The sequence below is a fragment of the Colias croceus genome, chromosome 19 (genome assembly GCF_905220415.1).
Source record: "Colias croceus chromosome 19, ilColCroc2.1".
Lineage (NCBI taxonomy): Eukaryota > Metazoa > Arthropoda > Insecta > Lepidoptera > Pieridae > Colias > Colias croceus.
The window spans coordinates 3,660,396-3,673,920 of record NC_059555.1 but is presented as its reverse complement, the minus strand read 5'-3'; the positions used below and the strand labels follow the sequence as shown (position 1 = coordinate 3,673,920).

The 13,525-nt window shown below is 34.0% G+C and overlaps 2 protein-coding genes across 2 annotated transcripts; one reads left to right on the top strand and one right to left on the bottom strand.

Moving 5' to 3' along the window:
- The first annotated feature begins 394 nt into the window (after positions 1-394).
- On the top strand, positions 395-1,417 carry LOC123700071 (elongator complex protein 5). Its single transcript, XM_045647187.1, has one exon. The coding sequence runs from the start codon at positions 648-650 to the stop codon at positions 1,395-1,397; it is 750 nt and encodes a 249-aa protein (XP_045503143.1). The 5' UTR covers positions 395-647; the 3' UTR covers positions 1,398-1,417.
- Positions 1,418-3,914: 2,497 nt separating this feature from the next.
- Positions 3,915-12,148, bottom strand: LOC123700070 (eukaryotic translation initiation factor 4H-like). Its single transcript, XM_045647186.1, has 6 exons — positions 12,016-12,148; positions 11,589-11,712; positions 10,089-10,270; positions 9,037-9,215; positions 5,527-5,709; positions 3,915-4,618 (listed from the first exon to the last, which is right to left on the bottom strand). Exons 1-6 carry the CDS (start codon positions 12,051-12,053, stop codon positions 4,473-4,475), a joined length of 852 nt encoding a protein of 283 aa, XP_045503142.1. The 5' UTR covers positions 12,054-12,148; the 3' UTR covers positions 3,915-4,472.
- Positions 12,149-13,525: the final 1,377 nt, after the last annotated feature.

Below are 13,525 nucleotides of genomic sequence, written 5' to 3'. Positions count from 1 at the left end.
TTGTCCGGCGAGGTTGCTGGTGTTTTACAAGTAACCCTGTATAGGTGTTACCGTCACAAGCAGCCATCGTCATACTTAATTTTATTAATTGGCATTGTCATTTTTTCCATTTGTAATTTTACTTCTATGTTTTGTACAATAAAGTTAAAATAAATAAAAAAGAGTTTGTGTTTATGTACACGCGTTACAAGTTACGCGCCAAAAGAAGTATAACTTCAAAAAAAATATATTAATATTATTTTTATATCGATAAACATAATAATGTTTATCGATATATTCTCGGCACTAAACACCGCCATGTTTTTTAGTAATTGTTACAAGCAATATGGCGCCGGCCACACTTTTTTTGTAGGTATGTCACTTCCATGTGATTCCTTATTCATTGTTGAGCACTGAGCACTATTGAGCATGCTTTTTGGAGTTTTTGGTTTTTGGATAATGTCAAAATATACAAAAGTACTCTGTGAATGTATGTGTGGTACGTAGACAGAGTAGTTTCTCTGTCTACGGTGTGGTATTTATTTTTCACAGGAAACATTAATGTAAATAGTACTGAAATTGCTTATTTAGATTTAATCATTACGTAAAGCTATCACTGCTGTATTTAAGTGTACCTGCAACCTTAATTATTACTATACACATAAGCAATGACACTGTTTAAGCTTAAAGCGACGACAACAATTCTTATCGAAGAAGACTATAATAAAAATGCTTTACCTCTTCTTCAAAACCTTGTCCAAGATGATTACATGTTGAATATTTTCTGTCTTGAACAGCCAGTAGCCTTATGGCAAGGTATATTTAAGGAAAAACGATGCCAATTCTTTGATGAAATATGTCGAGAAGCATTGGATAAACCAAAAGAAAAAACAACAATAATCATTGATTCTGTAAATCAAATGAGCCTCTTGTTAGGATGGAACAATTGTTTAAAGATTATCAAAAATTTTCAGCATGATTCGAATGTTTCAAAGGTTATAATAATATTACACAAAGATTGTATATTACTAAATTCAAAATTGCAAATACACTTGAATCACATAGCCCATGCAATAGTTACCTTTGATGGAAAGAAAAATGACAAATTGTACATACAAATAAAAAAGGCAGGCAAACTGTTGAGAAGCGAAGAAATTATGTCTTATGATTCTAGGACTTGTTACTTTAAATTATCACCTATAGTTAAATTAAGTAAGAAAGATGAAGTAGAGAAGGTTACACCTGGAAGTCTCACAACATTTAAGATAGAGACGGATCAAATATCACAGTTGGAGAAGAATAAATTGCAACTACCATACATGAGTAAAATCAATGAAGGTCAGGGTAGAGTATTCTATGAACCAGATGCAGTGGATGACTGGGATGATGAGGATCCTGACGATGATTTGGATATTTAATAAATTGTTTATAATATTAATATGTTTTTTTTTTTTCATTTCTTTATACCACTCATTCCAGCCCTTGTTGTTATATAATAAAATTATATCCAAAATTATTATTCTCATCATTTTGTTTATGTCATGTATGATAAAGGTGATATTAATTTATAAAATTATACCGTACGCTTAAGTTTTTACCATTAATAACTTTGAAGTGAATTAGAGTAAAATTTCAAGTCGCGTCATCGCAATACCGTCACGTCATGGAGTAGAGCAATGATTTTTGTATCTTTGAATCTTGCTAAAGAAGTTTCACTTGACTCGTGTGCTCTGCTGTCGGCACATACGATTCAATGTTAGTATGCAATATGCTCCAAACAGGAAAATATTTCTCTAAAATTTTAATAACCTTGAAATGGTAACTCGAATATTTAGACATTTATATTTCATAGTTATGTATGTATTATGTACTGATTAATTTTGATATATTGATAATGGCATAAGTAAAGGCAAATTGGTTCTGTGGTAGAGACAAACAGACAGAGTTACTTTCACATAATTATATTATTGGTAGGGATTATAGAAAAAGGATAGGTTGAAAATAACTTGAAATAAAACACTGAATACAAAGAATTTATTTTTTATTATTTTTCTATAACCTGTTACAATTTTGCGATTTTTTTTTCTGCCACATTTTTCATGAAATTACACACATACCTAGATAAAGTAGAAATCCATGTACGTGGAAGTTTATTAATGAATCATAAATCACCCATGACATTGTTTTCTTAAATTATGTTTTACAATTACATATTTTTTTTAGATCTAACAACTTAAACAATTGAACAAAAATTTATAAACCGTCGCAACAGAGTATTAAAAAACCGTGTCAATGGTTTATCACTATTGAAAATGAAAAGATTTTTTCACAAATTAAACAACAATATGCAAATAAGAATAAGACACAATATATTTGAGACAATAATTATGGAAATAAGTCGATATTATGCAAACAAAACATCTTACACACAAACTGAGGATTTTCGAGGCCAAAAGCTAGCATTACCAATAACGCCGTTGATTCCGCTCATAAATTAGCGAAAGTGACGCACGATAAAACGCATCAATACATAATATTATAACAAAGCTAACAAAATACATATATGATAAAAATGATTTACAACCTCACAACCTAACAAAATCCTTCCAGTACATTTACAATGTTTTTCTGCACATTTTTAATTAAATAATGGAACATACATAGAGTATAGCGGGCGAGATAGGACGATACATGTACACTGAATGAAAGTACATCTAAGTTAAGCCGAGTAACGCGACCATTTATACAAAAGCCCTCGATTATTTAACATTACATTAGATTACTTAAAAAATTACTACCTTTTTGGCATCTTCTATTAATTCTTCTTCAATCTTACATGTGTCTATTTCGACTATTTTGATTACTAGTAACTTTGGAAACGAGGAAAAGACGTGTAAACATGTACGAAAATAAACTATATGCATCTAAATTATTCCATAAAAATAAGTATTATTTGGAAAAAAAATCATAAAAAATATGTTTTTGAGTTGTTTTATAGATTCACATAGATCACGATTGAAAAAGAATTTTAATGAAATGTAGATGAAGCGTTACACTATAATTACATCATACACAATAATAAGTAGCTGCCGTTGTTACTTTGTAACAGACGGTGAAAAGTAAGTTATTGAAAAATTTTTAATTTGCCAATCACGGTATCAATTTAAATTACTACAACCTCTAGAGAGATTATATCGTATTAAAAACTAAAATTTGTTCATTTTTTTTTTTAATTTTCCGAAATTGAAATTCCTAAAATCACAAGGTTCGAATTTCGTAAGCTCACATCTTACTAAGGTAGTGGGTACCTAGGTAGGGTAGTGGTAGACATTCATATTACACCAACACTAAGGCTGGTTGCAGAGCTTGACCGACCGTCAGTGCGTACCGTCGGTCCTGACGATACGCATCAACAATTGTATGACTATGACACTAATACGCATGACAATACGCGTGCGTATGGTCGGTCTAGCTATGAACGGTTTTATGAATTTCCATACATATGACAAGCGCGACTGACGTACGCACTGATGGTCGGTCAAGCTCTGAAACCAGCCTAATGGTTCACAATATGAGGGTTGAAAAATGACATATTATGTGTGTAGTACATATGAGGGTAGTACACACGCACCGAGAGGACATAAGTAACTGTACAGAGACAAAGCTTCTAAACAACATGCTAAATTATTTTTCATATTTTGGTAGGGTTGTTACATATTAAATATAATTTTATTTACTATTTTAATCCTTTTAATGATCGCATGATGATATATTTTTTAAAGTATTATAAACAGTGCAATAAACAATGCTTATCACTACATAGTATGAAGCAAAGTCACTTCCGAAGTATGTCTTAGTGTCTTAGTCTCTTAAAACTACAAAAGGGATTTGGAGGGTTTTTTTAATAACTCAGGCCCCGCTTGGGGCTCAATGGGTTAATAGACAGTGTAATTGCCGCGGAAGGTTTTTGTATAAAATTTATTAGGTTTTAGACAAAGCAGGCGAAAAGCTAGTTGATAATAAAATAACACGTTTTCCCGTAAATATATACAAGCTTGCAACTGAAACATCAACAAGTTGATTTTTTGTTATTTTGTAAAGTTTATGATGTTTTTTATTAGAAGAGTACCATTTGGGGGCGGGGGGCAATTCTCTGGATGTATAATGCTTCTGTATACTACTGCTACTACTACTGTAGTACTATTTATCCAGTCATGTGGTTGTACAAAGCTTTGTACATACAAAATGTACATACATTTATCCACTCATGTTGTATAAAGCTACTATTGACTCGTGTATCGAGTTTGTATGAAACTTTGTCTCTGTACTATTAATCCACTCATGTTGTATGAAGCTTTGCATCTGTACTATTAATCCACTCATATGTTTGTATGAAGCTTATTGACTCGTGGGGATGTATGAAGCTTTATCTCTGTACTATTAACGCGCGAGGGCAGTCGGTGAGTCGGCTTACATTAGACGATGTGTGGGGCCTACTCGCTCTTGAGCTCCTTGAGCCGCTCCTCCCGCGGCCGCGCGCCGCCGAATATCGACGACGCCTGGCTCGTCGCCGCGAGCGAGTTCACCGGCTCCTTCACCGTCCGCGGCTCCAGCACTAGCTTCGGCCTGCCGGATGTGTCTGCAATTTTTAAGTTTCACGTATTAAAGTTGGAAACACTCTTTTTTTTATAAATGAATACTGTATAGTGTATTGATTGAAAAAATTAAAATGTAAATTTGATAGATCTCATAACCGATTTACATATTGTATTTCAATATATATTGTTACTTATGCTGCATAAACAAATTACAAAACCTTTAATTTGCAAAACGATTTTTTCTAAATTCTAAAAAAATTGAAATTGTATTTCGAATTCGTCGTACTTGTTACGTCCCTCATGATAAAACCAATAAAGCTACTCAACGGCGTCACAAACCTGATCGCGAAGGCGGCAAATAATCGCTGTCACTGCGCAGACGGCTGGCTCCACAGTATGTACCGACCCAACGGCGTCACTAACCTGATCGCGAGGGCGGCATATCGTCGAAGTTGCGGCGCGGACGGCATGCTCATACTGTCTCCAACAGCACGTACCGACCCAACGGCGTCACTGACCTGGTCGCGAGGATGCATTTCATCAAAGTTGCGGCGCGGATAGCATGCTCATACTGTCTCCAACAGTATCATCATCATCATCATCAGCCCATATACGTTCCCACTGCTGGGACACGGGCCTCCTATGAAGGTACAGGCCATAATCCACCACGCTGGCCAAGTGCGTGTTGGCGGATGACACATGTCGTCGAACTTTTTAATTCTTCGACATGTCGGTTTCCTCACGATGTTTTCCTTCACCGTTCGAGCAGTGGTGATGTTACAACATGCGCAGATAAATTGAAAAATCAATTTATTTCCTGCGCGCTCGCCTGGCCTCGAACCACGGACTTATCGATTCGAAGTCCGAGGTCTCACCACTGAGCCACCACTGCTCCTCCGGCTCTCCGGCTTGCTCCAACAGTATGTACCGACCCAACGGTGTCACTGACCTGGTCGCGAGGGCGGCATGTCATCAAAGTTGCGGCGCGGGCGCGCGGGCGGCGGGTTGGCGGCCCCGCCGGCGCGGCCCATGCGGCCCCACTCGCCCGGCCCGCGCGGCTCCTCGCTCGACCCGCGCGACCCCCGCTCGCTCCACCGCTCGCCCGCACCGCCGGGCGGCGCGCGTTCGCGGTCTGAATTATACGTTCGTTATGGTTATGTTTTTCTTTTTTTTAGTAATTAAGTATATTTTTGTTTTTTGTTATTGAGAAAAATTTTAAAATTTTGTGTGCTTCTTGGTTGTATTTCTAAAGTGTTTTGCGTATTGGATCTGTACTTGTGTATTTTGTTAAAAGAATTATAGAAATAATAAAAACGTAATTTAATTACCTTAATACTTAAGGGGAGGAAACAAAATAAAAACTAATTAAGCCAACAAATGTATTAAGGCCACAAAAATCAAAGCACAATGCAAAAGTTGTGGTGTTAACTTTGATATAACTTCTACATATTTAGAGAAGTGAATTTTTGTTGTGCTAATATTTTCTTAAATATGAAATAGGTACTTTTGTTTTTATAGTATATGTACATGAAATAATTTTATTACTTTCATGAAGCCACAACAGAGCACTATGACATGATTTTACTAAAAGTGTTAAGTAATTAGATTTTTTCTAATTAACCCCTAAATAACTAAATAAATGATTAAATGTACCCAGAGTGTAAATTCAATGGAAAAAATGTTTACAGATGAATGATTAATTATTATTTGTGAGTGAACACGAAAAAACAAAAACACAATTTAACAAATTTTCAAACCAATGGCAATTCATGAATAAAAAAATGAAAATGTTTTAAAGTATATGAGTAATATCAGACAGATGATTTGATATAAAACCTTAAGCATTTATTTGATAATATAACAATATACATAATTATTCACTCATGTATGTTAGTTGTTAATGCAATCAAAGCTACCATTGAATATGAACAATGATTATGAATGAAGACTTGTCTGCTTATCTACAAATTAAAATAAAACACATTAAGAAAAATAACCTACTATTATAGTTTTCTCTTGTGTTTGTAAAGCAAAAGTAAAATTAAATAAGTATATTTTTAAATGCCTGTAAAGTATTACAACTCCTTATCAATAACAGGATGGTTGTTACTTGTTGGTATTTATGTAATATTGCAAAATCATTTTCATTTGTTTACTATACACAAATTAGTACAACACTATACAAAAATTACATGAACAAAAACCTAAATTAAAAAATAAATGTAATAGGCGCCTAAAAAGTTAAAAAACCATTAAAACCCATTGAGATAATATTAATATGGAGCAGACACCACGAACAAAATCTGTGCGCCAAGCGCGGCGGCGCGGGGCGCGCGAATGACGGCTAGACAGTCATAGATTATGCGATGTCACTGACTCACCGCTATAGAGGCGACACTTTGTTTCATTCTGTCTATTTTATTGGGTGCCACTCCTACATGCACGTTGACTTGAAATTTTCTTTGTACTTACTTAATATTTATTTTAGGTATAAACTGACTTTACTACGCGGGGCTAACAATATCTGGCATATAATATAGGATGATGTAAATAGTGACGTCATATGGAATAATTTAATTTTTTTCGTGTTTTAGGTTCAGTCAGGGCTATGGGAAGTTTTATTCCTTACAAATTGAGCCTTTTTTAGAAAAAAAAATAATTTTTCCCTTTCTTCACGGCCCAGACATGGAAACCTTGAATAGAAAAAATATTAATTACTTATCTCTGAACTAGCGGTCCGCCCCGGCTTCGCCCGTGGCACATATTTCGCAATAAAAAGTAGCCTATGTTCTTTCTCAGGGTCTTAAGATTGTCTGTGCCAAAGGAGAATGCCCATGAAAGTATGGACCACAGTACAGTGTTGCGTCAATGCCAGAGTGGTTTTGGAGGGTTCTTCGATATTCAAAAGATTTTTACCAATTGATTTTTTTGTGATAAAAACAGGGGTTTTCAAGTTATTGAGAAAAATGTGAAATAACCTCAAAACTTAAATAACCCCGATTTAGTTAGGTTTATGTGTGATTTAGGTAATCTATCTGTTCATCGGCTAGTGTAGGTAAGTAGGTAGGTAGGTAGGTAGGTAGTGTAGGTAAGAAAACCTAAATATATACTTAAAAAATGCCAATTGAGTTTTTATTCGGTTTACATGTTGTTGTTGTTGTTGTTTGAATCATTTTTTCACTACATATTCGAAGAAAGAAACAAATAAGAAATAACTGGTTACCTACCAAGCTATGTCATAATAATATTTTTTTTATATATACATATTTATATTATTTTACTTCACTATCTTTGTTAAAACAACCTACAGTGTATAAAAGAGTGATTTTATGTTAATTGATTTTTTTGTAATTCAATGAAAACAATAATCGATATTAATACATTTAGCTATTTACCATAGTAAATGTAATAAGTTACCGCTTGGTTACCGTGGTAACCGGTAATGGACACTAAATCTATAATAACGGATCTAAACAATTACATGTCTTATTAGATTTTACAAAACATTCCCTGTTCAAAATATATTTTCCGATGGTAAGAAGGTCTCTAAATTGCCGAGATTTTTTTTAATAGTATTATTGTCTTGATGCATGAGAAAAACCAGTACCAAAAATGGGCATTCTCCTTTCATCAAAATCGGTCCAGTAGTTTATGAGCCTATTAATTACAATCAAACAAACAAACAAAGTTTTCCTCTTTATAATATTAGTGCAGATAAATAAATAATAATTCAAGTATACGTTCAAGTCAGTAGCTTATACAATATCAATTAAAAACTTGATTAAAATCAATTAACAAAAAAAATTGGTGATTGAGTAATTGATTTTCATATTTCATGATTTCACCTTTTTTCAATTAACAACCAGTCTATGCTTTTCTAAATATGTAAAATTATTATTTTATACTATAAAAATATACGCCAGCAAATATTACTAACAACACTTATTTCATGCCCAATGTCATATCTTAAATTTTTAATCTATGACAAAATGTCGCCCGCCAAAAATTTTGCTCTAACTAAGTTTTAAAAATTATTATCTAGTTACTTACTGATGAAAAGTTATTCCTTTGCACTTTTCCGTATTCTTTGTATTATTTGTGCAATATCGTAACACACACGTAGGCATATTTGATGCGTTTCACTTTAAAACAAATAAAAAATGAGCGTGACGTTCGCGCCAATGAGCGAGCAAGCGACTGAGTGCAGTTACGCCACATGACGTATGTTGAGTGGAACATAAGTGATGTAGGCGGTATCGTCTCCATATTAATATTATCTCAATGTTAAAACCACGATTATTCGAAATGTCAAAAATTCAAAAATAAAAACCATTACCAACATAAAAAAAGTTTCCATTCTAACTACCAACATCATAAAAACATCCCTGGCACAGATATCAAATTTAAAAAAAAAAACCTATCACAGACAAGTCCTCCCATCCCGCGTTAGTGATGTTACCATGTGTGAACCCTCCACCCTGGTGGCGCGGCGGGCCGCGTCGGTCGGCGGCCTCGAAGTGGTCGTACGTACCACGCCCGCCGTCCCGCCGGAACCCGCCGCGCCCGCCGCCGTCGCGACCGCCGTCACGGCCGCCGCCGTCGCGGCCATCCCGCCGCCCGCGGTCGAAACCGCCTCCTCTGTGGGAACATTCATTTGCTCTTATGTAAAGAAAAAAAGGAGCTTGTGCGCCGAGCAGACGTGTCAGAAGTAAAACTAAAATAATACAAAATAATCGCCTTACTCTATGACGTGATGGTTTTGCCATGACGCAATTTTGAAATTTTAACCTCAACAGTTTCACTTCTTAATAAAAATATTTTTTTTTAATAATTCCACACACGGAAATTAACCGGCTCAAATACCAGTAGAAATTGACTATCAACCATCTACACTAGACTGGTAATGATATACGTCGAAAAGTGTAGACTAGCTAAAAGAGCTCATGTTAATATGTGGCTAATTAGTCAGAACTCAGAACTGACTTCAGTTGGCATGATTCTAATTGATTCTGATATCACTCTTCAACAATCATTGTAGATTAGCCGTTGTAAACAGTCAACTGTACTAAGAATTATAATTACTTAGAACAGGATCATCAATTGCATATAAACTTGATGTAAGACTAAGGTAAAATAAATTAAACAGTTATTGAAACACAAAAAGGATTTCTAACCATATTTTTCAAATGATATAGCACTATATCCCAGCCCAAACTACTCCAATTAGAAATTCTGTACCATGATTCCAATTAGAAACTTTTCTCTATTAGATATAAACGTTCACATTTTCAAAGAAAAACCTGCATAGTTCCCATTTCCGTGTGATTTCCGGGATCTCGGATGATTTCGGGACCTATCCTATGTGTTAATCCAAGTTACCCTCTATATGTGAGCTAAATTTCATTGTAATTGGTTCAGTAGTATTTGCGTGAAAGAGTAACAAATATCCATTCTCCACATTTTCACAAACTTTTGCATAATATTATAGTAGGATTCTAGTACTAAACTCACCTGTCGTTTCTTTTCTCTTCAGCCACATCAATTTTGATATAGTTACCATCTACATTTAGGGCACCATTCATCTCGATTGCTTTGATCAAATCTTCTAAATATTCAAATTCCACATAGCAGAAGCCTTTGAATCTATCAGTTTCTTTATCCATAACCAATCTCACATTTTTTATGTTTAGGTCCTGAAATGTTGTTATAGAAGAGAAGTCATTAGAATTGGTATGTTATACATATTTATGATATGATGGCACTGCAATACATTCATAATTAACTTTTATCTATTAGATAACTTATATTATTACTTATATTTTAGGCAATAATCTTTGTCATAACATGCTCTGAGTCCAGTGGCATAGCAAGGTAACTAAGTTCAATTTACAAAATAGGGCCTCTCATCGATCAACAAAAAAGCCTTGTTTAGGAGAAATATTTGACCATTCATTTCAATAGATTTTCTTCTAGCTCATACGGAACAATTTATCCTCATTCTGCAGTCACTTTTTACATAAAATGATAAAGAGAATAATCAATATATGTAATGTTCCCGAAAGTGTTTCGTACAATGTATATTAGTCATCACATCCTGTGTATAATTCATAAGCAATAGCTTGGTATACAGGCTAATCATATCATCTATTTAAAACATAAAACCTATTTTTTATCAACTGTCACTACAACATTTTTACGGCTAATCTGTCAAATTTTTGTAAATTTATGAGTAATTAGGATACAATCCGTAGATTTTTATCTTCCAGCCATGGAAGCGCTCCGCTTCCACTACCAAGCAAAAGCTTTTAACCAGGATCAGGATAATCATTCTAATAAAATATATAATTAAAAATCCAACACACATCTACGCATATTATGTCGTGATTCTAACAGGAAACCTATAAAATATTATCAAAAACAGTGATCTTATTTTCAACAAATACTTAGATATTATAAGAATTTACTATTTATGAAGACCTCTCCTTTACACACATTAAGTCCTAGAACATGCTATAACAAATGAAAAGAGACATACACAAGTTAATCTAACAAAAAAAAAAACAGAAGTTCATCAAGTAACAAATGGCTTAGTATACATATATTTAGTATTTTCATACTTGATACCATAGAGTTAATCATAAGCTATTGACTATTCTATATAGATATTCCAACAAGACAAGACTGAATTCATCAAAGCAATATCAATAATCTTTGTATTGCAACAGAAAAAGCAACGGTAGCACTAACAAGATGTAAATTGACCTAGACAGTGACATAATCACTGTTCAAGACATTGAAAGTTAGCTAAACATACAAGATAAGGAAATAATTAACGCATGATGAGCGGCAAATATTATTTTTTCTTACCTATTTGGTTTATTTTCCGAATTGAAACTATAACACATTATACATCAATTTCGCTTATGTGCCACATATAAACAATAATATAAGTATTAAAAATATGGAACCAACATTGAAACTGCATAAAAATTAATAATTAATTTTACTCACTGGAAAGATTCTGTTTATGTCTCCTTGTATGATTCCAGAGGGTAGATTTCCAACATAGGCTTTGTAAGGAGGCTCCGTCGGCAACGGGCGACCGCCCGCCGTCCTCCTGCTGCCTCCATAATCCCTGCACACAATCACGATAACCGTGGTATATTATAACCTATAATATTTATACACGCACATTGCACATCAAGGATTATGTTAATACATTTTTCGCGGAGCCGATAAATTTAATATATTCGTAGGTAGACGCACTTTTTGTTAAAAAAACCATTTTCTTTCAATGTTATCGCGCCGTCAAGAAAAAGAAATGCATGCGGATGTCGATGGATGTCACACAATAAATCGATTTTATTTCATATTATTTTTTAATTAACACTGCTTTTCGGATCAAACTAAGCTAATTACGGATTTAAATAATAAATACCTCGGATTTCCATCGTCAAAACCACTACGACCTGCCATGTTTAGAAACACGGAATACTAAATGCGCGCGCATCATTTTCTAGAAGTGATCCCTTTCAGCACAAAATCTTATTTTCTAAAAATAATTCAAAAATATTTAGTTATTATTAAAGTGCTAATTACTATTTATTATTCGAGGATTTAAATTAGTTTAAGAAAAACAATATTTTACTACTACAATATAGTACAAAATTAAAATTTCTCAAAAGAAAGTGGGTAAGGAGGAAATAAATTGTATTTATTTTATTTGAGACATTTTTGTCGTCCTTTCTTTAACAATTTATATTGTGTTATTAATTAATTAATTATTATTTACACATTTTACACATCTTATAATTGTGAAAAGGAACGTTTTTATTTTTTAATAATCTGGAGCGTTTTCACAATTCACATTATCCGATCCGTTATCGGATATCGGACGCCGATACGGCTATCCACAGCGGCTATCAATATATTTTTCGTTAAACCCCTTCCAGACGACACAATTTTTCGTCCAATTTGACTAGATTGGCAATCAAATTGGGTCGTCTAGACGGAAATATGAAATTGAAGGTCATTGGGTGGTCGGGATCGGCCGATTTGCGATTGCCTTGGGATTGCCCGATCAAATTGGGTGGTGTGGATGCTAATTGGGCAATTTTTACTTGTAATCTCTTCCTGATGCTAGATATTTAAGCGTTACTATTAATCTCTCCTCAGGACTAACGGCTTCTCTCATAACAGTGTCTTGTTTAGTAATGTATGGGCTTACTTGAGATAATAATTCATTAAAAGTGTCATGGTCCATTCGCATAAAATTTATGAAATCGACACTGTCCAGTTCTCTAACAATATTTATATGACTTAGGCGATTTCTTTTAAGCAACCATTCTTTGCTCCATATCCTTTTTCTTTTTCTTTCTTCTAAATTTGTAGTTACAGCCAAAATCAGACCCAATTTTTGTTTTTTACTAATAGGCATGTTGCAAAATAAAAGTCCAGTCTGTAACGGCAACGGAGCAGAACTAAAATTGGCGATTTAATTGTGTACGTGTGGATAGAGGATCAAATTGGGCCCGATTCAATCGGCAATCAAATCGGCTGATTAAATTGTGTCGTCTGGAAGGGGTTTTCTATTGATAGCCGTATCGGCTCACTCATTACGGAATATCGGAACGATATCATCGAGTGTTTCCAGAAATTTTGAGAAAACTAAACAAAATTGCCATATTGTATATTTTTTTATATAAAAATGTATGATTAAAAAAATTCAACTGATAGATCGTAATTGTACATATAGTAGAAAATAACTACATTATTACATAAACGAATTCAAAAACGGAAAAGTAAAATATAAAAAAGATTTGATATTATTAATTACTGCACAATTTTGATATCGGTACCGAACCTCCTCCTTTTTTTGAAGTCGGTGAAAACAAAACACTAAATCAGTGAATCAATGACAACAATACAATAAACAGCACAACAACCGG